The sequence below is a fragment of the Lissotriton vulgaris genome, chromosome 8, assembly GCF_964263255.1.
Source record: "Lissotriton vulgaris chromosome 8, aLisVul1.2, whole genome shotgun sequence".
Lineage (NCBI taxonomy): Eukaryota > Metazoa > Chordata > Amphibia > Caudata > Salamandridae > Lissotriton > Lissotriton vulgaris.
In genome coordinates this window covers 873073500-873101018 of record NC_141696.1, presented here as the reverse complement: position 1 = coordinate 873101018, position 27519 = coordinate 873073500, and the positions used below count along the sequence as shown (strand labels likewise).

Below are 27519 nucleotides of genomic sequence, written 5' to 3'. Positions count from 1 at the left end.
ACTGCTTAACCGCTCTAATGTCCGTGTCATTAACATAGGCTTCCTTCCATTTCTGCACACTTATCACCTTTTCGTGATCCTCCATGAATGCTACACTGACGTCCACCATGGCTGACGCTCTGCTGAGATAATCAGGTACTTTGTTTTTTGTTCCGGGGATGTATTCGATGTCATATCTGTAGTCCGACAACTTTAATGTCAACTTCGCAATACGAGGGGTCGCGTTCGCACATTGACCAGCGGTTTGTGGCCCGTCCTGAGCCTGAATCTCGTGCCCCATATGAATTGGCGGAACCTCTCTATGGCCCAGACCGCCGCCAACATCTCCTTTTCCACCACACTGAACTTCTTTTGTGTCCTGCATCAGGACTGCTCCCAGTCCCTTCTCACTCGCATTTGTGGTCAGTATGGATACTGCACGTTGGTCGAACCCGTGAAGGGGCACTGCTGCACCGATGTCCGCTTTGACCCTCTGCAATTATTCCTACGTCTCCTCCGTCCACACGAAGGATGTTCTGTCTCGGAGGAGTTGGCGCAAGTGGTGCATATTAGTGGCAAAGTGTGGCACAAATTTACTATAAAACTCCGCCATCCCTAAGAAGGAGCGAACCTCTTCCTTGTTTTTCGGTGAGGGCACGTCACATATGGCTTTGGCATTGGCTTGCTTAGGTGTGATCCCTTGGTCGCTGATCTCCTGGCCCAAGTACGTGACAGAAGACATTTCGAAACGGCATTTCTCCCATTCTGCTGTGAGTCCATTTTGTTCCAGGACATGCAACACTGTGGACAGTTTTTTGTCGTGGTCTGCCCTGTTCTTGCCCATTATCAGGATATCATCTTGAAAGTACTGTACCCCTTCAGTGTCCCTGAACAACTTGTACATGAGCTTCTGAAATACAGCCGCTGCCGATGCTAGGCCAAACTGCATCCTGCGGAATTGGTAGCACCCGAACGGGGTTATGAAGGAAGTCCGCATACGGCACGAATGGTGTAGACCTATTTGATGGTATGCCCAGGAGAGGTCGATGGTGGAAAACCATTTCACACCTTTTGTCTTGGCCAGCATCTTGTCTATTCTTGGTAGCAGGAACTTTTCGTCTTATGTTCTTGTTCAGTTCCCTCAGGTCCACACACAGGCGGACCTTACCGTTGGGCTTCCTCACTACCACCAGCGGTGCCAACCATTCTGCACTGGTTATCGGCTCAATGATGCCATTGTCTTCCAGACGCTGTAACTCCTGCTGTACCGTCTCTCTGATTGCCAATGGGATGTTTCTTACTTTGTGGCACACAGGCTTGGCGTCTACCTTAAGATCAATCTTGTGCGTGAACTTCGTCAATTTTCCAGTTTTCCCACTGAACACTGTAGGAAAGGTCTCCTTCATTTTGGAGACATCTGGCTGTCGCTCTGGACTGGTCATCAGAACTTGTGATGCCTCCCGGATTCAGTTGTATGCCTAATTCAGTTGTATGCCTAATTCACCCTGGTCAAGCCATCCTAAGACCGAGGGCCCTTTTTCTGCCACATAGCTTGCATTCTGCACTCCGATCCTTAAACTCAAATTTCAAGACTCTGTACCCCACTATGGGGATGGGCTCCCCTGTGAATGTGACTGTTTGAATGTCCGGAGGTTCCAAGTGTGGTCCTTGTTTGAAGTGATCATCCCACACCTTGCGTTGTATTATGGTGTATGGGGAGCCGGAGTCGGCAACCATCTTTATTTGTACTCCGCCAATCGACAGTTCGCATTGTGGTTTCTTGGAGCGGGAACAGTCGATGCCCAGTATGTGTTCTTCTATGCACAACACATTGTCTTCCTCTTCCTCCACGTCTCCTTTATCATCAGGTTCTTGCGCAACATACTTGACTGCCGGTCTATTCTGCTTGCGTCGACACACTTTCTCAAAGCGCCCCATGATTCCACAGAACATGCATTTGGTGCGGAAAGCCGGGCAACGTTTGTCATATGCTGCATGGGAATGGCTGCCGCACCTATAGCCTGTGTTCTTGCCATCACTTGTGGATTTCTTCATGGGCGCTGGTCTAAGAACATTCCTGGCCTGCGTCTTCGAGTCCCCTGCTTCTACTTTGCTCCTATCTGGTGGGTCTGCTTCTGAAACCTTGTTGACCATGGTCCTTGTGGTGTTATCCCTCTTTGCTGCCTCAGCACACCTTTTGATAGTTCAGCTTTCTTTACCATGGCTATGACTTCCTTCAGGGACGCATCACCATTGACCCAAAGCTTGTCTTGGATTGCTGAGTTTGTAGTGTGCATGATAATTTGGTCCTTAATGAACTAGTCAGGTAAAGGGCCAAACTTGCACATGATCGCCAGTTTCTTTAATGCTGCCACATTTTCGTCTACAGACTCTCCCGCTCCTTGTTTCCTCTGTTGGAAGTTGTACCTGTCTATGGACGTGCACACCACCGGTCTGTAGTGGTTGTTCAGGTCTTCGATCGCGTGTCGGAATACGTCGTCATCAGCCGCCTGTCTTGGTGTGGGAACTAGGTTCTGGAAAACTAATGCCTTCACGGGCCCAGGTTATGGAGTAATATAATTTTCTGTCTTTTGCTAGGAAATCCTTCACCACTCATTTTCTAGTGCCTCAAGATAGTTCATAAAATATTCTCTCCAATCTTCCCACTTCATTACAGGATCTCCTGGCCTGGATACGAAGGGGACCGGTGTTGTGAGCGAGGAGGCTTGGGCGCTCATCTCCGCTAGTCTTCAGGGGAGCTCCTCTTCCCCTCGGAATTCCTGGGGCACTACGCCCGTGTTGGCGTGCTGGGCTCTGTGGAGACGCAGATTCCCCCACAGCGCCGTGCTGCGCTTGCTCCGCTAGGGCCCCAGGCAGAAAGGCTGGCTGCCTAGAGCGTGGTGCCCAGCGCCTCCGTGTTCTTCCCTTTCCATGTGCTGCCCTACTCACTGTTAGTGCTGTTTCCCGCCGTCTGGGTGTGCACGTGGGTTCCATGCCTGGCACGTTGTCCTGGTGGTAGGTTGGGTCTGTTCCCACACACTCTTGCAGCAGGGTTGGTCTATCCTCCCACATTCAGCTTTAGGATCTGCCCACTGGTCATTGGGGCAGGCCCTTGCGTGTAGTGAGCCGGGGTGGTGGGTGCGGCCGCTCTCCTCTGCGGCGCTCTTCCCTTCTGCGTGGTACCAGCCTCATAGCCTGGTGCTGCCTCGTGGCTGTGGTCTGTGCTGGGTCTCAGGTGAGAGACGTTGATCTGGGACGCTGCACGGTCTCCTTCCCCACCCTCGTCTCCAGTTTGAAGTGTTTGTTACCCCCAGAGAAAGGCAGAGGCAGCTTGGAGTGGATTAACATTTATTTAATTAACCACTGGGAAAGATCGCCGGGAGCCGCGTCCACTCTATTCGCGGGCTCTGCGCGGACTGCCAACATGGCCGTCATGCTCTACATCGTTATGTCACAGCGTAACGACTAGAGCACGACCCTACAGAGCATTTCTTTTTTTAGTGATTTGAAAATTAAATTCAGAGGTTGGATTTAGCATTTCTTCATTGAGTTTTAACATTGTCATATCTTGCATACATTGGTTACACTTTTTTTTCAGTATAGAACAATAAAAATCATTTTCAGTATTCTTAAATTTTTATCCTAGTTTCCATCCTACCCCGGATGCTAATAGAGCTGTTTTTAGCTGCATAGCTTGATGGAGAGGTTGAATTATTCAAGTTGTAATTACTTGTATAGGTCCACCAGCTGTCAACCGTTTCCTTTTTTAAAAAATTTACTGGGACCGCTAGACGTTTCAATTACCCTGATTCCTTATAAGTGGCTCTATTCAAAGTGAAACTTCTTTGACTACTTGTTAACCATTTAGGGATCACAGAGCTATTTACTGTCGCACATTGCCAGACAAACAACTGTTATTACCAACATTTCTACGGGCCATGTTGCCTTCTAAATAATTTAAATCGAAGCTCCTCGACAGTTTCCTGTATTAGATTGGCATTTCAATCACCTCCACTTAAATCTAGTTACTCTCCTAGTCTCCTCCATTTTTGGTTTTTGAAACCTGTACTATGGAGTTTTCTTTGTGGGCTCTATACCCAGGTAGATGTAATGCTGCAATTTTCCTATGACTGTTCTCTTGTAAACGACTATATTTTACTATCCAATAGACACCAGTTTTTGGCTCGCCCTTTTTGAGAGCTCCGTTCTTTACTTTATCAGCTCTGTGGTCACCTGTCTACTCACTTTAAAAGGTATACACGTTTTTGGCTTTGTAACAAATTACCTTACATGACCAAGTTCAGTCTTAATTTGAACCATACACTTATGTTTTTTAAATATCGTTATTCCTTTCTGGGATCGACTACTTCAAGTACTGTCTCTATCAACTGTAAAAGCTAAAAGCAACCTGTTATTTTCACCTTCTCTTCTACCCAGTAATCTGTTATCTCTCTTGTTTCTTAGTTCGATTTGCTCTATTGTCCAATACTGTCACTTTATAGTCCTCACCATTTACCTGTTTTTTTGTTTAATCCGTATGTGCTACTAAATATGCTGTGCCCACAGAGTTTTCACATCACAAAACTGTTGGTAACCCACATGTTTGAGCTGTACTACTGGTAAAAGCAATAAAATAGTTAAAATAATGTTTACTACTTATGTTAACAGCCTTAAAGTGCCAGACCTGTGCTTCAATAAATGGGACAACCCATGTGTTGACCATCAAAGCATAAAAGCAACGCTTGAAGCTTATTACCAACATTAAATCACCCAGATCATCTTTACTAACACCTTTGTAGCTTTCAGTAAATGTATGCATATGATTATTTTGTGTTGGTATTGGATAATTCTGTTTCTAGGTTAGCCTTTTGGCTGGAAGTTAACGCCCTCAAGCTGAACTCTGATTAAACCAAGGCTTCAATTATCAATCGCCCTTCATCCATTTTGGTCTCTTTGTGGTGGCCTGATGAACTATACCCCTTGTCCAGACCTCCTTAATGTGTTAAGACCTTGATGTTTCGTTTGACCACAAACGTAGCTTCCCTAGCCAAAGTCCCTGGACCTTGGCTTATTGCATTCTGATTTGCGATAGGGGGAATACTTCCATATTCTCATTATATTGCCAGGAAACGTTTGCCTGGTCAGTTTTCTTTCTGCTCCTTGTACTCAGGAATCCTGTGCTTCTTTACTGCTTAAGTCCACATTGTGTGAATTGCTGCAGTCTAATTGTTAGCTCTAGCTTAGAGACTGAATTGTCTGTTTTGCCAGTCTTGTGCTTGCAAAAAGAAAGAAGAATCCTAATACACAAAAGTACATAGACTGGCTTTCATCCACTGAACTTTTAAGTGCCATTCACAATTTCCTTGTGCTCACTATAGCCAACAGATTGGGACAGTTGTTCAGAGGACAGAGGAAATGTTGTACTTGATGTACTTGTTTAACTGGTTATACATTGATGTGGTGTTGGCACTACATTGGAGCAGAAGGAGTGGAAGACTCTTGTTTATTGAGCGAGTCACTTGATATTGAGCCAATCTAGTGGGTTGCACTTTAGGTGCACTGAGTAAGCTCTATAGAAAGCCCAGTTAGTTTTCTTATTACAAGGTGATACTGACCGACTTAGTACACTGTAATTGGACTGGATATGAGGCATAGTGTTAGGAGCACATTCTGCATGAATAGACCATCTCTAAAGTTCTTGAGTCATGACCTTGCTTTGGAGATACTGATTTTTGGAGGAACACGATGCAAGGGTGAAAACAGTCTTGGGTTCCTCAGCAACATCCTGGAGGAAAGTTTGTGCGGTGTTCTTTTGGTAAGTGTTATCAACTCTTTAAAGGCTTGATTAAGCCCTAGTGGTGCGCAAAATGCATTCGGAAAGAGATTCCAGAGAATGAAGATGAATGATAGGTTAACTATGCAGCAATGCAATTAAGTAATGGGTGAATAAAAAGGGTTTTATTGAATAAATGCATAAGCCGCATCGGAAAAATAATTTTTACAGAAAGTTCAATTAACAGAAACGAGAGCTAAACTATGTGTGCCATTGAGCAAGAGTGGAATTAGGTAGCCTGGACTACATATCTACAGTTCTCATTTGCATGTAGTTCTGAGGGTTTTAGCCCTGTGCCTTTACATCCAGAATATTTGAAAGATAGCGGAACAAGTTATGAAGAAGTTTGCAATAGTCCAAGATAAGAGGAAGTGCTACCGGATAAGGTCTAGTAGTTTGTCAGCATACATCAGCAATTAGCCTTGACTGTGAGTGACTGTATCTTGCTCTTGCATATATGAATATCAGACAAAAAGGACATCACAGGGTTCAGGGGTGCTTTGCCAACCCTACCCTCCTGTTGGCCAAACATTTACTACCCATGCACTGGAGAGCCCAACCCTTCCCCCCCCCCCGTCTCTCCCCCAATGGCGCAAGGCACTACTTAGATGGGGAGAGGTAGGAAGCTCTCCTCTGCACTGCATTGGGAGGAGGCCCATCATATGAGCTGGCGCCCTTTAGCCACTGCCTGGGTATATTATGCTTATTCAGTACAAGGAACTGGCTGAAGAGGAAATCTTTCCCTCACTCGGCCACATTTAAAGGCCTCAGATCTCTGGCTAAAATTCCCCTCGATCATAATATACTTGGCCCTATACCATTATCGCTGTGCTTCCACTGGTTTCTTTTTCCAAGTTCTGCAACCCATCCCCATTTTGATTGGGCCCCCCTCATCCTTCTAGGAACGCATAGGGAGACCATTTTTACACTGCAGTACGTAATTTACTTCTAGCCTATTATTTTTGCAGGTATTGTACATTGATTTTTCATCTACTGAAATTGTATCATCTACTGAAATTGTATCTGTAAATTTATAGCTGTTTTGTTCTTATCCTGCTACGATTGTAAATGTCTTAAAAAAAAAAAAGAATGCCACCCATTTGTTTCTAACCTCCTGCTACAACTGCTAATTTCTAAATTGATAAAACCCAATACAGATTGTTTAATCATCATGAACATGCACCTGCAAGTGTTGCACTTGCCACAAGCTTATCTTGGTGGTGAGAAAATATCAAAATATGCAGAAGATGGTTGATAAGGATTGGTCTAATCAACCCAATTGATGGAACAGCAACCATTACTTTAAAGCTTACCTCATAAGTGCTGCGCCTAGTCCAACGGCCGACGGCACCACTACCTCAGGAGTGCTGCCGTCGGCCGTTGGACGTTCGAACCTCACCTGCGCAATGGAACGTTCAGCATTGGAGCTGGACGTTCCATAGCTGCTAAGGTGTTAACAGAGGATTCAGAATGAATGGCTGAGGGTAGCATGTTCAGGGACTGTGTATGCTTTCCCACCAATTGTACAACATCTTGTCTTAAGCATTCCAAGTCTAAACATCCTTAGACCTCAACAAATGTCCTATTGTGTCCAAGTAAAGCGAGGCGATAGAGGCATTTGTTTGTGAAATATAGCTTTCTGTACCCAGCAAAAATATTTAATCTATCTTGCAGAGAGCCAATGCAAACAGGTCACCGTGCTGAAACATGGTCACTGTGTGTTTTTGCAAAACATGCTGAGGAATTCCAAGTTGAGGTGTATTGAAGTAGTCCATGCAAGCTGCAAAGAAAGCATATACTATTTTAATCGTATACGAAATCCCCCAAAAAACGCAGAACCATTTTTAGAGCCTAAAATTAAAAGATAGGGGATCTCATTACTGACTAGTTACTTTGAGATAGGAGTCCAATTTAGCACCAACATTTTTTAACACTGGAAGCTGGCACTAGATTATTACTTGTGTACTGAGGCCAGAAAGAGCCTGCACAAAAGAGAAGATCTAAAAGGTAATATTGCATCATAATTTAGTTTGACACATCTATTTCCCGACCCTGTGTAGATAATCGTCAAGTTTGGCAATTTAGTCCTTCACATTTGTAATTTCAAGAATGCTAGTGATCCTTCACATATGTAAAGAGAATGAAACTGAAGGAACGAGATAAGCCAGAGCAGAGGAATCGTATCCAGATTGAATGGCAATGGTAACCAAACTGATCCCAGTGGGACGTCAGAGGTCTGGCTGTGGATTAAAAAGGAAGAGGGATCACATGTTTGAATGCATGTCAAAAAAATCTTTGAACTAGGCCAGAACAGAGTCATTGACACTGAGGGCCTACGGTGTGAATAACTGGATCTGTGATCCTTGGCATCAAAAATCGGCTGACCGATCAGAAAGGATCAGAGTAACAGGGATATTTGTATCCGGGCAACAATGTAGCTCGTACAGTACAAGAACTACAACTGATTCAGTGCTGCATCGAGGATGGAATCCAGCCTGTACTGAATGCAGAAGACCATTGGTCTCTACATATTTTCCTAGCTATGTTAATACATATTTTTCTAGAAGGTTGAGCTACGTAGGCAACTTGGGAAATTAGCTTGTAATTAGACAAATTATGAGGGTTGGTCTACTTTGTTTTATTTGAGAAGAAGTATCAGACGGGCTGACAAAGTAATCAAGCCTTTGACTGGTTCTCAAACCATTTCATTTTGTCCTTAAATTGCTTACAGTTTGACCTCACGTGGACTCAAGTTGGGTAGGACATCACCACCACCCGTTTCTCTTATGACTTGAGCTTAAAGATAACAGAATAAGCCCACACTGATGCTACAAGAAAAATGCAAAACTTTCACAAGCCAAAAAAGAGCACGCTTATTTCCCTTTGCAGCCAAACAACCGAGGTTAAATAATTTGGACCCAATCTACAGAACAAAGTAGAGCAGCCAGTAGTAGAAAGGATATTTCAGCGTAGAAAAAATGGGCACTCTCCATCTTTACCCAAAGTAAGAAAGATAAGGTCTGCCTAAATTACCACAACATTGTTAGACATGAGAAATGAGGAGTACCTACACACACAGGATTCAGGGAGGGTATGCATCTTAATTAGCTCAAACTAAATGATGACACAATATTACCTTTTGGAGTTTCTCTTTTGGGAAGCCTCCGTGTCTAAGTGATAATCTTGTGCCAGCTGCCTGTTTTGGAAATGTTGGTGCCCAAATGTCGTGAAGGGTGAAAGGAAGAGTTGTTTTGCTGTCCATTTCACCTTCTTCCCCCAGCCCTCTCATTGACTCCACCCCTGAAAGGTAGCGAAGACTAGGGTGCCAATTCCAAGCAGAATAACTAAAGTCAAAGAAAGGAAAGTCTGATTTATTGATCATGCAAATATTGTTGGACGTTTTAAGTGATTGACCATCGAAAAGCCACCACCCGATAATGGAGATCAAAGTCTGCTTTAAAAGATGGTGCAATAGCTGGTTTGAGACCCCACTCATCTGTAAACCCTGCACTTAATATATGCCTTTGAGGCTCCACTCTCCGTTTTGTTTACACCCTGCAACCCTTCCATTCGGCCATAGACTATTGCAGACTTGCGCACTGGATGCTGACAGGCATTTAATGGCTGGAATCCTTCCCTTTCCCCATTCCCATTCGCACATGTCTTTTCTTTACTAAAGCTTTAACTCTTGCATTTTTTTCTCACCCTTGCAAGCAGATTTGTACTTTAACCCAAGTATTACATACTGTATACATTTTTTGTGTGTGTGTGTGTGATGGTTAGTTTGGCCCATCACAAGTAAACCTAGTTATTGTTTGCTGCAAATAAAAACTCTTGTTGAGAATCCCAGTTTCCATCCCCATTGTGCTTTCCCACGGAGGTAGTTGGCAGATAGTTTAAGATGTCCGACATGCTGGCTTGCATATAGTCTTACTTTGGTACCTGTAAATACAGTGCCTGTGGAGTTTGATTTCAGAAGGAGTTGCTCTTATGTCTGGTTATTACGTTCTGCTCCTGGTAATGGAGCAGTCTGTAAGACCTCACTGACCCTGCGTCCCTTTCTCAAGACTTTAAAAACCCCCACTTGTTTTTTGTTTAATCTAGTGGGTTCCTCTTTCTGCAGGCTGGTCGACATTTACATTTCATATCTACTGTGTAAAGCATTAAACTCTCAAACAAATGTAGGCAAATCGTATACTTTAGAGCTTTTTATTTGGTGGAATGATATAGAGAGTATGCAGACTGATTATACTGCTAGTACATTTATGGTGACTGCTTTCAGAATTTGAATATTTTTCTGCTTTTTTCAAACAGGCAACTTTTCTGGATATCATTGTGGTGACTGCAAGTTTGGGTGGACTGGTCCAAACTGTGACCAAAGAAAAGCACCAGTTGTTCGGAAGAATATACTATCTTTGACCCCCCAGGAGAGAGAACGGTTCTTGGATGCTCTGGATCGTGCCAAGAACACTATTCATCCAGACTACGTAATAGCGACACAGCACTGGCTCAGCATCCTTGGACCAAATAAAACCACACCCCAAGTAGCAAATACCAGTATCTATAACTACTTTGTGTGGCTGCATTACTACTCTGTCAGGGACACATTATTAGGTATGTAAGGATGTAAATCTTATGTTGGGTAACTACTGCCAAGCAATGGAGGGAAGGTTGTCTAGTTATGCAATACAGAAGGGATGGCTGAGTGGGAAATTGCGCTGGGTTGTGACAATCTGTAGTCTCAATAAGGCAAGCTCCAAGGATAAGGCGATGGCCATCCACCATCAACCAAAGGTAAAGAAAAGTCAATACCAAATGTAACCAAAAAAGCAAAATATATCCTGAGCTAGTAGCAATAATCAATCGGGTCCTTGACTAAATCACAATCAAGATGGTATTAGTCTCGTCATTTATTATGATGTCATTCTTTGCAAATCTAGCCGCCAACACGTGTTTCGTCTTAAGTCGTATAGACCACAGACTTCTTTAGGGCTATTACTATTCTAACAAGCTGTCGTTGAGAGGGGAAATCTTATCAACCTCTAAATAATGTATTGTCACAATTATAGGATCAGGAGACTCTTGAAAAGTAGATGATGAATCTGGTAAATCTTCAGTCACAAAAGAGCCCCAAACCGACCTCGGACACGTTGTAGTCCGCATCTATCAGCAAACGGTTATGAAGCTTAAACATATCCTTCATTGGATATTTTTAACTGTAGTGAAAGAATGTAGAGCAACAGTGATTGCGGGGTCATGCCGAAGTAAATGAGTAATATCTCCTGATCCACATCATAACCGTCTTGTAGATGAATTTTCCCATTTCAACTAACAAGCATGTATTCAGTAAAACAATTAGCCTGCATCTCTTTTGGCATTTTATGTTGAAGCATGCAGTGGGTTTCAGCATTGTGACCTCATGGTAAACCTTGCATGTAAGAAAATAATTAAAATATATTTGCCCAAAGAGGTAGTAGTAATTGCATGGCAATCATGCTAAAATGACAGTGATCATAAAAAGAAGCATAGCAGTGTAGGATTGTTAGTCTGTAACCAGGTTTAATTTGAGGATTAAAGAGATCCAATGCAAAGGCGACATGTTTTGCTTTGATTATGGCCCAGAAATAAATTTTATTGGATCTTGTTGAAGTGGCTATTGAAGGTCCAGGTTTTGGTGTGGGTCTTTATAGAAAATATTTACTTTATATTCTTACATTTGTACAGAATTCTCTTGAAACACATTTATGGTTGCTCAGAGTTGATATTGAAGAACTGTGAATTGGTAGTCTTAATTATGAACATATTTACAACTTTGCAACCATGACTATATTTCAATATTTGGAATATCTCAAGGTCTTTGGTTTGTGTTTGAGTACAGCCCCATATTGTATTGGGCCGAGCAACGTTCTCTGTGACCCAATAAGATCTCCTTTCTGCGCCCCACCCCCACACACTTCATTTCTCCAGCGTAAAATGCAGTTTAGTCTCAGGTACAGAATCCTCGCAACCTCTCTAAAAGAAATGCGCCAAACTTAACCAATTTAAAAGACCGCCTCCTGAATTAAGCCTGTACCTACGGATTGTTTTTAAAATGTCAGGTTTCTATTTTGAAAGTTTCAGTCAGTATCTTTTTGTTAATCAAAGTGCGTTTTGGCATTTGGACTCTATACATTTATCTGGAAATGCCAATGTAATAGTAAACTCTGCATTTTCTTTTAACCAGCTCCTTCGAATATCCTTGTCTTGATTAAGCATATTGCTGGACAGACTCATTAGTCTTAAATAATTAACGGAGCTCTGTCTTTGTGGCTCTAATGGGAGGCTAGAGATTCAGTGTGAAATATTTAGTGATCTGGCCATTGGCAGGAGATTCTAACAACCACAGTCTCTAAATCTGAAGACCATTCGACTGAAGTCGTTACAAGCTCACGGTCTGTTCACTAAACCCCTTTCTTCTGTTTGCGGGGATCTGTATCGACCACATCGGTCGGGTAAAGCCCAGTGTCCTTTGCAGTAGCAAGGTCCTTGAATTGGAAAACAATTAAGGCTACACAGTTGTCTTGCAAGTTGCAAGCTCACATTTCATACATTTTAGGGAGTGCTTATATTGTTTCTGTTGAGTGACTGCATTTGACAGTTATCTTTCACGCACTACCGGATTGCAACAAATGGCCTTAAAATGCATTTGTGGTGACGTGCGGAGCACCCAAATAGCTGTTATTTCGCTTGTTACTCTGAAGATCTTTGTAGTAGAGCTGCCCATTATGGCTTAAGATTAGAGCCGATGACTACATGAATTCCTATGTATGGGTTACAATAAGTGGATCTTCACAAAATAAAGTGTCCCCCATCACCACATAAGTTTTTTTTTTAATCAGAGGAGTTCTATGATTTAAGCAGAAATGTCGTATTTGGGCTTCCTTTTCCCCGATCCTACACCAGGAGCTTTGTAGATCTTCTACCTCATTGTTAAAACCATACAATTGGTTTTCCAAGCAATGCCTGGGATAGCTGTGGTACCCCAACCCCACTGGCCTAAACACTACAAGGCTTTGGTGGTCCATGCTGAAGTCTGAGGGAGACAAAACCTAAGGATACCTACTACAGTTAACATATCAGTACTCCATCAAATTCTGTGCAGGACAATCCTTTGGTGTCATTGTTCATAGAAAATCCAAACCTTCATTGTCCTGATGCTTCAAGGACCTTTCGTCACTGTTCCAGTCCAGTCTTTGACCATCTCAATTTAAAGAGAGGCTGTACTTTGCAGACCATCTTACAATGTGTCTTACTCGTGGTCTGGGTTCTTGGTCCAGGTACCAGAGAAACGATCCATTCAGTCCTTTTTGGCATATCCTTGGCCTCGCATTGTAAATTACAATTAAATAAAAAGTTATTTTAGGGCCTTTTGGTGCATTCTATATTTGATCTCCAGATTACTCCCTTTTCAGACTTGAAATTTAAAGTGTATGTAGATCATTCTTACGGTTTATATAGTAACCTTTTTCTGAATCTTATAGACCTTGTTAGAGGAGATTTATGGCACAACTGTAGATGAATGGAGACAAAGGAGAACTGAATAAACTATTCCCTCCGTACTTGAGGCAGAGAAATATACAGTTTGGTCCATTTTACAATGAGACCACATGATTGTGTTTACATTCCTATATAGCGTTACTTGTACAACCCTAGTTAGTGCTGAACAGTGGGGTACCAGCCCTTGGATCCCATTTGATTGTTACAAGAGGCAAATTATTCATTGATTCAGTTTGTGTGGTGAGGTAGAGATAGAGCCTTCAATTCCTTTATCATTTGCAGGAGGGTAGTGGCTGTTCAGTTGATGGAGATATTGCATACTGTGTGCATAAGTGGCCAGATGGCATACTGTGTGGTATTTCCTTCTTGTGTTCTGTCTGATGTCCTGCCTCCTGGTTTGGGGCTGTCTGAAGCTGTTAATTTCTCACCTGGGTATACAGGAGTGCCAGTCCTGATAGCCTTGTTAGGTGATGCATCTAGTTTTCAAGATGATGCAATCTTGGACAGGGACTGAATATTTCTTTTCTTGTTGGGGCAATATGCCTGACCTTAAACACTTCTCAAGGCACTTGCGTAAATCCTCAAAGTTACTATTGGGGCTGGTTTTTCCCCAGTGCCAAAAGTAGCATCAAAATAAAGATTTTTATAAATGTGAGACCCCAGATTCTTGTTAGTGCAGTGGTACAAATGTACTTCTTTCAATTATACACCCCGGAGAAGTGATTTCACACCGCTTTCCACCAATGGTCCGTTGTATGGTGCTCCAGAGTCTGTAGGGACTCCAGGTGGTCCAAAACACAGCTATACCTTGATCCTTGGTCCTCGGATAAGAGAACCTGGTTTTGAAGTGAGGAAATATCTGCACTGGCTTAATGAGAGAGCCTGGATCATCGTTAAAACTCATTAGTCTGATGCCTTCATAAAATAGTTAATAATTAAAATCTACAATTTGTGTTTACTCCCTCTGTCTTTACAAAGTTCCACCTGTAATTCTGTCTCTGGCCTACATATTTGTATGATTTCTAAAGAATTTTTTTTATTTCTCAAGCCGCTGCATTCATCATCTCGTCCTTATTAAATGCCTGCTTACCGTACACATGTTCTGATGTCGCATAGGTCATTTGTGCCTAAAGCCGCCAGTCATGTATAGATGTGCGCTATTAGTGCCCTTAATCAGTTAGACTAACATTTCCGATTTAGAATGGCACTTTTCACCATTAACACTATACCCTGCCCTCCCAGCACACCGAGGGAGATTGTTGCTGTAGTAGAGGGATGACGCGGCCAAAGGATCCACCTGACGATAATGGAAAACAAACCTGCAATAAAGGAGCAGGAGCAAAGTAAAAACATTCAGTGAAAAATGTGTTGCATAAGAATTAAAGCTTAAACGGTTTACCATTTCAGGCATGCGCTCTCCCATAGTATAGTGGTGAAACTGCATCTCCATATGTATGTACAGTAGTTGCACGCAAGGCTGAATTGTGCATCTAACAAAGCATGTAATCTGGTAAGATTTACGGTAGTTGGGAGAGAAAATGCATTTTTCAGTCATTTTACAGTAATTATCTGTGTGGCTCAAATGTGTCACTTGACAGCCACCATATTTCAGCATGTTATTGCAATTGCTTTTCCAAGTCCCATTACCTCTCTAAAAAATGTCCATTAGCTAAGTCTTAAACTTATGTTTGGAATTATTTTGTAATGTTTTTTTTTTTATTTAGGGCCTGGTCGTCCATTTACAGCGATAGACTTTTCCCATCAAGGGCCTGCTTTTGTAACCTGGCATAGGTATCATTTACTACTCCTGGAAAGAGACATTCAGGTAAGAATTTCCATATACTGTTCAATGTATGTTATGCAGACTGATGTTCCAAATTCATGCTTTTACTCCTTGGTCATGGCATTTACAGTCTTTTTTTTTTTTTTTTTGGGCGATTTAACAATGCATGGTGTCGTATCATTCTTGGTATGATCCCGCCAATATATTCATTCTTTTAAATTTATATTTGTTTGTAATGATTTTCGCATTAAACATCAATAGTTTACAATGGCAATAACCATGGTCATAGAAATGGTTGGTTGGGTACATCTCTGTGGGATGAAGTTGCACCCTTTCCTGGAAACAGGATTATTCCTTTCAAACTGAATGTAGAGCAAATCCTCATTGGAGAGACAGTGGAAGAAAGAATGCAGTCAAGCTATTCATCTTAACTTAAAACTCCCCAGTGCAGTTACGTGAATACAAATGAGATGAAACAATGTGTGCAAGAGTTGGGCTACTAGTGTCTGGCAACCGGAAGTATGACAGTAATGTTTAGTGTAGTGGCACATCTTCTTGGCCATGGTTTAAAACTAACATGAAGTAATTTTTCTCGGTGGTAGGAGACCTTCGATTAGCTCTCAGGGCAGGGCTGTGCTGCTGCCCGCAGCGTTTGCTCCTGCAAGATGTAAAGACTGTATGTTGAGATGATGATGTAAGTGGAATTGTGGAATGTGAACATGGAACTAGGAGGGAGGATGTTATGATGAGAAAAAGAACTGGAGCTGCTGCTGATATGTAGCTGTATATATGCTGGGAGCATCTGATGAAAATAAATCTCTTTTGGAAAAGACAATGTCTCGTGAGATACTTCAATAGACCCAGTAAGGAATCTCACCAGAGTTATCGCAATGGCTGGAATACCTCAACTGGTAATAAGGGCTCTAGCAAGCCATTGAGGAAGCACTTTCTACTCTAGCCAGATTCAGGATACTGCTGTGGCGTTTTTTCGAATTTTATTTTTTTTACTTTTTATTGGCATTTTGAATCAACATAGGCATCATTGGCAAATCAGAGTAGATTTTCCACACCACCAAGCACCCCCCGCCCCCCACCCTCCATCCACCCCAACAGTATCCCAATCAGCAATTCAACATTGTCTGTTCCTGTTCCAACGAGCACCAGATCGTCACATGTTCTCGTCTTCGCAAGTCCCAGCCTCTTAACTAACAGGCCATGAACAAGGGGCAACATCCCAATCAGTGTGGTTATGAGCATGTCAGTCATTCCCCAGGCCCAAACCATGGTATTTTCTCCATATCCCCATTTCCCCCATATCTTGCGAACTTTCGAGGACAGCCCCTAGCTTTGTAAGTCACTCTCTCAGCCGCCATGTATAAATCCCATTTCCCTCCTCCATTCTCCCACCCTAGGGGGTAACGGTGCTCCCCATGCTCATGCCAAATTTCTCCTCGCCACCACTAAGGCCAGTAGGGCAAAGATCAGGTGTGGGCGACTCAAATCCACCTCAGTAGATATTCCCAGTAACACAAACTTAGGGTCCAGTGGAAGCGTCACCTCTAGAATTTTACTCAACTCTCCCAAAACATGCGTCCAGTAAGCGTTAATGGTAGGGCATTCCCATAAAGTATGGAAGAAGGTTCCCTGTGGGTGTCTGCATCTCAAACAGCAGGGATCGCTAGCTCTGCCCATGCGGTGCATTCTGGCCCGGTCATAATAGACCCTATGCAATATTTTATACTGTGTAAGACATAGTCTAGTTTTGATCGCAACCTCTCTATTATGCACCTGGGCCGCTTACCAGTCTACGGTGTCCAGGTCACCCACATCCTGTTCCCAGACTGCATTCAGTTTCCCCAATCCAGGCGTGGCGTAACTGTGCATATTTGAACTGCGCTGGGGTCAACCCATACTCTGCCCTTAGAGACTCATACGTCTTGCTCTCCTCTCACCATTACGTCCCCCAACGTTGAGATCCCTATGGCATCCCACCCACCAAAGCCCGTGAGCTTATGCAGTTTTCTCAGCCACGTGCAAGACCATATCAGTGTCTGCTTGGTCGGTTTGTGTGTCCACCCCAACATCCTCGTTGCCCTGTCCCATACTTCTATGGTAATTTGTGTGGCCGGTAGTAGCCGTCACTTCCCAACTCCCCCGTATAAATAGTGCAGGCTAGTGCGACGTTCCATAGTGGCCCTTTCTAGCCTACAGGTCGGGTGATCATCGGGGGCATGGAGCCATTCATTTATCGGTGCAAGATGTTTGGCCCAATATTAGGCCTCCCCGTCCGGCAGGGAGTTTTCTCCCCCCCACTCCCCTATTATATTGATTCTGTTGGAACGTAGCAAGGGCTATTCGGGGTTGCTTTCCTAGCCATAAAAGGGAACTCAGCTCTGCGTTTATTGACTGGAATGTCTGCATAGGCAAGGGGAAGTATTCATTCTGCAGGGCATATAGGAAGCGGGGCAACGTAATCATTTTAAAAATCGCCGTTCGGCCCAGGAGCGTAAGGGGGGAGAGACTTCCACCGGTGGGCGTTGTCCGCAAAGTTCTTAATCACCCTTTGGACATTGTTTTGATAGATTTGTTTGTCGGTTGTCCGATAAATCCCCAAGTATTTAAACCCGGATTGGGTAACTTGTAGGGCTCCTGGCATCGGGGGCCAGTCTTCCTCCATGCGCTGGCAGTATAAAATTGATTTATGCCAGTTTATCATGTAGCCTGAAAAGGAGCCATACCTGTCAAAGTTTGAACAACGCCGGTACAGTGGTTGCTGGCTGTGTCACGTACAGAAGGATATCGTCCGCGTAAAGCGAGATCTTCTCCTCCTGCAGGTCTGCCTGCGTGATACGGAAGCCGTGCACCTCTTCCGCCTGACGGATTGCACAAGCTACTATTTTGACCGTGAGGGCGAATAACAACGGGGATGGGGGGGGGCATCCCTGAAGGGTCCCCCTTCGAACCAGGAAATCGTCAGAAAGTACTCCATTTACTCTAACCAGGGCTCTGGCATCCGTATATAAAAGACCCACCCATCGTCTAAAATTGGGGCCGACCCCGAACTTGATCAGTGTCTCCTCCAAAAAGGGCCAGTGAACTACGTCAAACGCTTTATCAGCGTCTAAGGCAGAGGTCTTCAAATGTTTGGATGCCGATACCCCCCTGTCAACATTTTGAGGCTTAAGGACTTCTCCTCCTGACAAAAATGTCTAAACCTGTAGGCAGAGCTACTAGAATTGAGGCAGGTGAGGACCAAATTGCGTGACAGGCTTGACTAAAATGTGTGGAAGAAAATGTAAGTGATGTTATGTGATGCCGCATATTTTGGAATAGCATTGCTTCATCATTTTGACATTTTTTACACACGGTCACACTAAGGAAAGATTTCACCCCAACAGTACCCGTTTATAACCAAAATACAGCAATTATCATCAAAGATTTCTAGTCGACCTTTGAGAAGGGCCTTCCACTCCGCAGGAATACGTGCTGCCACATTAGAAGCTCACCTGGCCCTGGCCGGGAGAAGCAGGGGTACCTTAAAAACCTGGCGGTTTTGTGCAGAGTTGAGCAGTTCACCCATGCAGATTTCCTCTCACTCCCTCCTCTCCTAACCCCAGGTCCCTCTCTCACTTTGCAGGCCATTTTCTTTCACCTCTTTTTACAACTTCTGAACTCTCCCCATTCAACCTCTCACTTCACCTTTAATCACCTCTTGCCATTCTCTTTTCACTTCCCTCATCTCTTAGTCTCTCGCAATTATCTCATGGCCTCTATGTTCCCGTCACCTCCTGTGCCCCTCAGCACTTCTCATTCAAATTTTTGTCTATTTATATCTTACACCTCTCCAGGCCCCGCCCCCACCCCCCATTCAACTTTCACATCTCCCCTTTGTTCTAACAGAAGCCCTCACCTTTGGCTCACACTCACTTCTTGCGTGTCCACACTTCTCTTCAACAATTCACATTTCTCCTCATCCTTGACCTCTTCAATTGTATTCTCTTGCACCCTTGCTGTCCTCTCTCATCCTCTAATCTCTCCCCACCAAGCATATGGGTCGGACCCATATGATCCTCTTGGCCTGTGCCACTCTGCTTATTGTTCCCTAATTCAAGAAGGCATGAGTTATCGGTCTCGCTGTTTTGGTGCAGGCCACGCAGTTATGGGACTTGCACCCTCCTTTGCTTCTCTCCACTAAGAATCTATTATCCTTTACGAAGATATAAAAACTTTTCTCTATGCTCTGTAGGTTACCCCATTTGGCTGGTTTTCCTTCTGTGTGTTGCTCATTTGCCTACAGGCAGCAGATGGTTATTAGCCCCAGGACATCTTTTGGTAACAGTAGCGCACTGCAAATGTAAATAATTATAGCCAGAAGCAGGGGAGTCGGTAGACCAGAAATTTGGAGGGGACTAACACTCCCAGCCAGGGCTGATCCTAACACTGGTTGCACACGGTGCAACAGTCTTTTTTGGTGCCCCACCCCTGTTTCCTCCTGCTCCATGAATTCCTTTACTGCCACAATGCACCTCATCACTCTATAGCACCTTTCTGACAAACATTTCATTTTTTTATAGCGCTACTCAGTTTACTCCCACTCCGTTCTGTGATCTGCATGGTACATGTTCTTTGTAGCAGGCACATTAACCCTCTGGTCACTGTGTGGGTGACCAGAGTGCCCATGTGAGTGCACGGTGAGCGATGCAACAGTGCGAGAGTAGGGTAAGAGGACTGACTGCAGGGTGAGTGAGGTGGCGTATGAATTTATGAATTTGGGTGCGAATGCAAGTTCAGAATGGGACGAATGAATGTATGATTACTGATGGGCTTGTTTGAGTGAGTTGCATGTTGAGCAGTGAGGGGGACAGGTGAGTGAAGTGTCACATGAGTGCAGGATGAGTAGTGTACACATGTGACTGCAGGGTGAGGTATAGGGTGCACATAAACAAAATAGAATCCACTCTGGTAGTGGTGCTGTTCCCTACAGTGGTGGGGAGCACAGCGTGTTAGAATACCCCTCACACAGCAACAGGCCTCTTGGTGTCATTCTACCATCATTGGGGTCTTCGCACCCCTATACGGAATGCGGTGTGCTACGACTAACGGCTGCGTAGGAGCACTTCAGATGTATTATGTGTCGGTGTGTGGAGAGTGGTTAAGTGTGAGTGGTGAGGTGGTGAAAACGTGATAGTTTTAAAAAAAAATACCCGGCTCGTAAGGTGTGGAAAAATAAAAATGTATTAAGCCCTCGGCTGGTATTGTTAAAAGGTTGCAGTGTGAGGTTGTTTACTGTATATTTAGGTACAGCAACCTCTAAGTGCTTCGACATGTTTCGGGGTACAATGACCTCTTCTTCAGGACGAGGATATGCACTACTACCCTCACCTTACTCACATGTAGTGTTAATGTAAAAGTGTGCTCTACAAAAACATAAAAATGAATACAAAATTAAACTATTAGTGTAATGTTCCTAATAGTGTTTCAATGTATCAGTCTGTTGCGCCCAATTGGCGTTGATATGGTCAGACTTCACAGATTAGGCTAGATGGCCTCATGAGCCTTAACGTTGTACTGGGGGTTGTCTTCCAGTTCAATATGGCAACGGTTTGACCGGACCCATTTGGCCTCCTACCCCTCGAACGCGGCTCCGACTGAGTCCATCTAGCCTAATCTGTGAAGTCTGACCATATCAACCAGTACCAGAGTTGATTCTATTTTGTTTGTGAATCATCTGGGGAGAACGAATCCACTTTTTTCTCCCTCCCTCCTTTGTTACAAATATGAGGTATAGGGTGAACAGCGCAAGTGCATTGTGAGTGCAGAGTGATTACTGTGAGTGCAGGGTGAGTGGGTGAATGGTGTGAGTGCATGATGATTAGTGTGAGTTCAGGGTGAGCGTGAAAGTGAAGGGTGAGAATGAGTAGTGAGTTGTCTGAATGCAGGGTGCATTCCCAGACACTTGAAGTAACTCAGCATGTTATTGATGGAGGTGTAGGGTTTAAGATTTAAGTTAAACTATTGCAGCATTAATCGGGAATTGAGGGTGGAGGAAATAAATAATATGCTGATCCTGCAACAAAATTCAAGTCCTATGGTTAGGGTTGCCAGCAGATTATTTTCATTGCCCAGTCGGTACAAAAATAAACAGTCTCATCTGTACATACTCCGAATAGCAAATGTAAATAGAAAGCACTTTTTAATTGTGTTCTAGGGCTGCCTCAATGATCCATGACTGACAAAGAGAAAAAAGTCAAGTCACATAAAGAATGCATACATACTTTTGTATTTAAGTATTTAGTGTCAAGAGGAGGTCTTTCCAGACTCCTTAATCAAAACAGGCAGGCCTTTTTCTTTTGGCAACCCTACTTTATATTCCTTTTCATTAAATGCATTCTCACAGTACAAAAGTAATTGTAAAATACAAATGTAAGTAACAGGCAGAGTGGGGGCCCTGGGGGTACTGGAACCAGGAAAACTAAGCCCCTTTAACCAGTTTATAAAGCCATGTAAATATGCAAGTGGTATTTAAAGACCTGTGAAACTGGGGCGTCCCAGAGATGTGACTCCAGACACTGCCCAGCCGAGCCCCCAGCAGCTTGAGTTTCACTGCAGCAGCAGCTGGGCTGCGACACACGATGAGGGAGGAGGGGGCTGAAGCCCTTGGGCCTGGACAGAAGTGACTTTGCGCCCCACAGTTTGAAGACCTCTGGTCTAAGAGGAACATATGTGGGTCTTCCCTCTGCTTCACCTCCCTGAGCCAGTTATGGGTCCGCCGGTGATTTTGCCTTGTCTCCCTGTCCGGCAGGAATCCTGTCTGGTCCTGATGTACCAATCCAGAGATCACCTGACGTAGTCTGAGGGCCAGAACCATAGCCAGGAGCTTAGCCTCCACATTGAGGAGTAAGATAGGTCTATACGACCCGCAGGTGTCAGGCGGTCTGCCCTGTTTATATATCAGCACAATAGTGGCCATCCTGAGGTCCGGCGGGAGGGCACCATCTTGGGTTGCGTCTCTGTAGAGCGCCAGAAGATGAGGTATTAAAAGGTCTGCTCCTTTCTTGAAAAATTCCGCGGGGAGCCCATTCGGACCCAGAGTCTTCCCCGGTCGGAGCCTTGCTATTGCCTCCCTTAATTCGGCAGCCGTTATGTCTGCCTCGAGGGTCTCATTGTCGTCATCCGTTAAGACTGGGGTGTGGATCTCGGTCAAATAGGCCGTGATTTTGTCTGGGCCACCCAATTCCCTGGCAGTATAAAAGTCCCAAATAGGCTGCGAACGCCTGGGCAATCCGGGGGTCTATCTTCTGTAGCTGTCCTTGTCTATCGGTCACGCCCTCTACCCACAGAGTATCCCTCTCCCTACGACTCAGCCAGTTCAGGAGCTTACCAGACTTGTCCCCTACATCGTACAACCTGTGTAGGGTTGCAAGTGCCTGCGCTTTTGCCTAGTTTGTGGCCAGGTCCCTGTACTGCTGCTGGGTGTCTAGCAGGCTTCCAAGCGCCTGCGGATCCCTGTCTGTCAAGTGTTGCCTTTCAAGATCTAGAATTTTGGTTTCCAGCGTGCACAGTTCCTCTTTGGCTTTGTTTCTCACAGGATATCCTACTTTGAGCCCTGTCACTGAGCACCGCCTTGTAGGCTTCCGATAAGGGTACCCCTGACTGCACGGAGCCCATATTTTCAGCAAAATCGACCTTTGTGTCTACCCGGAGGCCCTATATTAGTCTCCAGCCCCCGTCACGAGGTCGCGGCCTACCCCCCCCCCCCTAGTCAGACCAGCAGAGGTGAGTGGTCCGAGATACTCCGTGCCAGGTAGTCTGCTTCGTCATCAGCCCGAAGGGCATGTCGGGGAAGGAAGATCTAGTCTAGGCGAGAATGTAATTTGTGTGCCCCGGAGAAATAGGAGTAACTTCTTATGCCCGAGTGCAACCATCTCCATACATCTGTCAACTCCAGCGTACCAATAGTCCTGGCCAGTGGTGTTGGGGAGCTGTCTATTCGCGACCCAGACCGGTCCAGGGGGGTGGACATAATGTCATTAAAGTCGCCGGCTATGATGTGTAGCGTATCTGATGTGTCCAGCAATACTTCTGCCAACCCGGTCAGCGTCCTGGCCTGTAATTTCGGTGGGGGGCATAGACCAAGACCAGAGTGACCCCCTGTCTCCCCCATGTTCCCGTCACCCCCACATAGGTCCCCTGTGGGTCTATCCAAGTCCGAGTCACGTTAAAGGGCGGGGACTTTTTCATTACGATAGCCACCCCGCGACCCGAATGTGTATCCCGCATGTGCTTATACTTTGTAGGCTCCTCTTGCTAGAAATCCACATTTCGTGCCCTTAAGATGGGTCTCCTGAATGCAGACTGTCTGGGTGCAACCGTTTGATATGCGCCATCATCAGCCCTCGTTTAATCTTTTCACCCAGACCATTAACATTTCAAGTGAGAATCTTACAGGGTCCCACCACCCATCCACCCCATGGGTGTTGTGTGTAGTTACAGCAGCCATGTCGTGATAGCAGGTTGGTGCAAGCCGTGGCGGGTCCGACTGTGCGTGTGCCCAGTAGTGCGGAACTGCATGCCATATACCAACTAAACAAAAAACAGAACACATAACCACTTCCCTCAACCAAAAGACCAGTGTAATTCCCTCCCTCTCACCAGCCACCCCACGCCCCCCTCCCCATAAACTCCCTCCCGGCACCATAAGGGCGGGCAGACTCTAGGGCAGGTGGAAGTTTGTCGCCCTCCCTCATCCAATTTAGTCCACAAGTTCCAACTCCTGCAGGTGCCCCCGAACCATCAGGGCCAAGCCCAGAAAAGATGTGAACTAAGAATTCAGCACGAGAAAGAAGGAATAGAGAGTCCGGAAAGAGAAGTAAGCAAGCACAAAAAGAAAGTTAAAGAAACAGAACCAACAAGGAGGGATGTCCAACAACTTGCGTGCTCCAGGCAAGCTCTACCACTGCTTGGTCAGCCAATTCGATCCCAACTTCACGAGTCCAGGGGGTCCCCCTCTGACGCCTCAGTGTTCGGTGTTCGCTCGTGTTCTAGCTCATTGATTTCCACTACCAGCGGATGTAAAGAGTGCATGTCCGCCTCTTCCCCCTCGAAAGAGGTACCCTGAGGATCTTCCTCGCCCTCGGAGCACGTTCTGCCCATCAGGCACCGAAAGCGGGATCCGGACGGTTGGTTAGAGTCCGGGGATGCAGCACTCAGTCGCCTCCGCCTTGCCGGTCTGGCCATGGGGTATGGGGTTACGGCTAGGAACGGTCTCTCCGCACCTGTCTTGTGCTCTGTGGCTTTAGCACCCCTCTATGGTCTCCCGTGGGTCTCTCTACCACAGTTGGTTTTGGAGCCCCAGACACCCGCTGTGTCAATGTAGGTCAAATCAAACTCTTATAAATTACTCTCCACACAATGTTTTAAAGATATAAGATTAATACTGCAGACTCAAATCTCCGGAAGAAGTGTAGACTAGCCAAAATCATACACACCAAGAGTTCAGACAAAGTAATACAAAAAAGCAGCATTCGTATTAGATGTCCTGAAATCTCTCTAATCAGATTACCCTTAATCATTAGTAAAACTTAAATTGAGAATGCTCATTAACTTTAAGTGGATAAATCGTGATCGCGGAGTCAAATTTAGTTAATGTATTTTAGTTTATCAAATCTTTATTAGAATACGTGCATCAAATGGAGAATAAGACACTTAGTAAAACAAAAAAATATCCAAAGCTCACAAGTTCAGGAAAGGATGTTAAATGCCAGTTCTAGTGGTCCAGAAATAAGGGTCCACTGTGCACATGTAGGCTATGCGCTAATTAGGAAAGGAAGTCAGTTGAGTCTGCATCTCAAGTTCTGCAAGTCTCTTCATTCAGTTGGTAATTTGCCTGCATGCAGGTCAGCTGTCCATCACCACCTTCAGCTGACATGAGTCTCTCTCCAAGAATGCATCAACTCCCTTTAAAACTTCCTCATCAGGCAATATAATATTAGCATTTCCGGGTATGGCACCTCCAGGGGTCATCTCATTGGATTAGACCACCCCGTTTATTGTTCATTTCATATGGGACGTAGATCAGGTGACAAAGAATACACGAAATGCAGAGGAAATAGGTGGAACAAGTCCTCTTGTATATAACCTTCTATAAAATGCCCATTTAGCCAGAGACTGAAATAACGTTTAAAAGGGCCGTTTCCGATGCAGCTGTTCTGAAAGTGGTAACATAAAGGTAACCAAATCTTTATACAATACATGACAACTCAGGAAAAGTGGAGTTTTGGATACATACAAATGGTTACATCGGGGAAGTCTCTCACTTTCAGTGTGCTTAGCGAAGCAGAAAAGGTGGAGTACAGTTTGGCCAGTGGGTAACTTTGGCTAATATAACGCAGAATATATAGAATTTATAAGTTTACATTTGTATGAAAGTGGAAGATCTAGTGAAATTTCTGATGCACTTTGTAACTTTTCATATGATAAAAATTAATTCAAGTATAGATAGCGTACTACTTAAAAGTACCAACATATAAATGCACATTAAAGTATAGATTAACATTTTCATTTCAAGTAATTATAATTAGCACATGTATAAAGAACTTTTTCTGAAAGTTTCACTAATGCGTCTTTAGTTCAAAGGTGTACCCTCTATTTTTCTTCCTGTCATTTTTGGTGCACATGTTGTTACACATAGAAGTATTTCTATAAAATTCACTATCAAAATCAGGATTAATTGTTTTATTTCATACATCTCATTAGTTATTCCATTATGAGAATTGAGACTGATTAGAGGTAAAACATAACTTGAGACTTTACCATGTACACATTTTCTAACACATGTTCTGAAAATAAAATGATTTTTCTTAAATAAATCACAACCTATGTTACTTATACGTATAATATAATCCAGACTACTATAACTTGTACTCGACACACTTTAATTTGTTATCTCTCAAACTGTCATCCAGTTTTTGTTTGTCTTGAACATGTAAATGAAATCTCAGCTCTATCGGGACCAATGACCCTCTGGCACACATACTGTCTAAAATCATTGTTATGCGCCTTACAACTATCCCCTGGTACAGTTTGATTTGACACATGGAATTCTACTCTAGCTCAGTAACTAGGCTTTTTGTGTGCGCCTTTTTATTAACGTTTTCGGGTGAAAAAGGGAAGTCTGTCCGGCCCATACAATTTTCAAAATACAATCACATTATCCCAGTCATTTTAATTTTAGTCCCTATATTTTCACAATATTCCCTCCATCACCCCCCCCCCCCCCCCCCCTCCACTGTACCACCCCTTCGGCATGGGACAGCACATGGTGGCAGTCCACCTTCGAAACTCCGCCTACCCCCTCAGACCACGCCAAGAGCATTGGCATCGTACTAGACTCATCACTCACCATGAAGCCGTCCCCTCCAGCTGCTTCAACACCCTCTGTGTCCTCTGCAAGACCTTCAAGTGGATCCCTCCTGAGACAAGGAAGACAGTCACCCATGCACTCATCACCAGCAGACTGGACTACGGAAACACACTCTACTACAGCATCAACAAGTCCCTACTCCACAACCTCCAGACAATACAGAACACCGCCGCCAGACTTCCTCTGCATCCCCTGGCACAAACTCATTACCCAGCACCTACAAAGACTCCACTGGCTCCCCTTGGAGAAAAGAGTCCCCTTCAAAATCCGCACTCACGCCTACAAATGCCTGCACAACAGACCCAAATACCTTAACGACCAGAATCGACTTCCAAGTACCCAAAAGAAACCTGTGATCTTCCAACATCGCACTGGCTGAAACCCAGTGCATCCACAGAGCAGGTGGAAGATCTTTCTCTCACATTGCAGCCAAGACCTGGAACGAGGTACCCGCAGACATCAGACAAACCCCCTCCCTGAACACCTTCAGGAAGACTCTCAAGACCTTGCTCACCGGCTAAACAGATCTACGCCCCCCCACCCCCCTGCCTGGAGACCCTCACGGTTGAGTAGCGTGCTTACAATTCCCTGATTGATTGACTTTCTGCCACCCCAACTACAGAAGGAGAACCCACAATGAGTGCATGCTGGGCATTCTGCTTTTTTCCAGTTAGGAGCTATTTTTCATTTTGCAGCTCCTAGGCACAGAAGACGTGCCATTCATGATTAGTTGTAGCTCTCATGTCTGTGAATTTCAGGCCTAGAAGCCTCACCTCTGGCATGGTGCGAATCTGATAGGTCAGGACTCTGTCATAGTAGCGTCCTTTAGAGATTGACAATCATTCCTTAAGTGCCCCTTCAGTTTAGTAAATAGTGTTTCGAAGGTTGTCTGTCGCCCAGTGCCGTATCTGAACATAACAGAGTCTCTCTCACTCTGGTAGGTCAAATCATTCTTTATATTGCAGA

The 27519-nt window shown here is 44.5% G+C and overlaps 1 protein-coding gene across 1 annotated transcript in view; it reads left to right on the top strand.

The window, feature by feature from the left end:
• DCT (dopachrome tautomerase) overlaps positions 1-27519 on the top strand; it is a 72964-nt gene that overhangs the window by 13612 nt on the left and 31833 nt on the right. Inside the window, exons 2-3 of the mRNA XM_086934796.1 lie at positions 10127-10426; positions 15073-15173. Of these exons, the coding sequence (XP_086790922.1) occupies positions 10127-10426; positions 15073-15173 (401 nt within the window). The remainder of the gene's footprint in view (positions 1-10126; positions 10427-15072; positions 15174-27519) is intronic.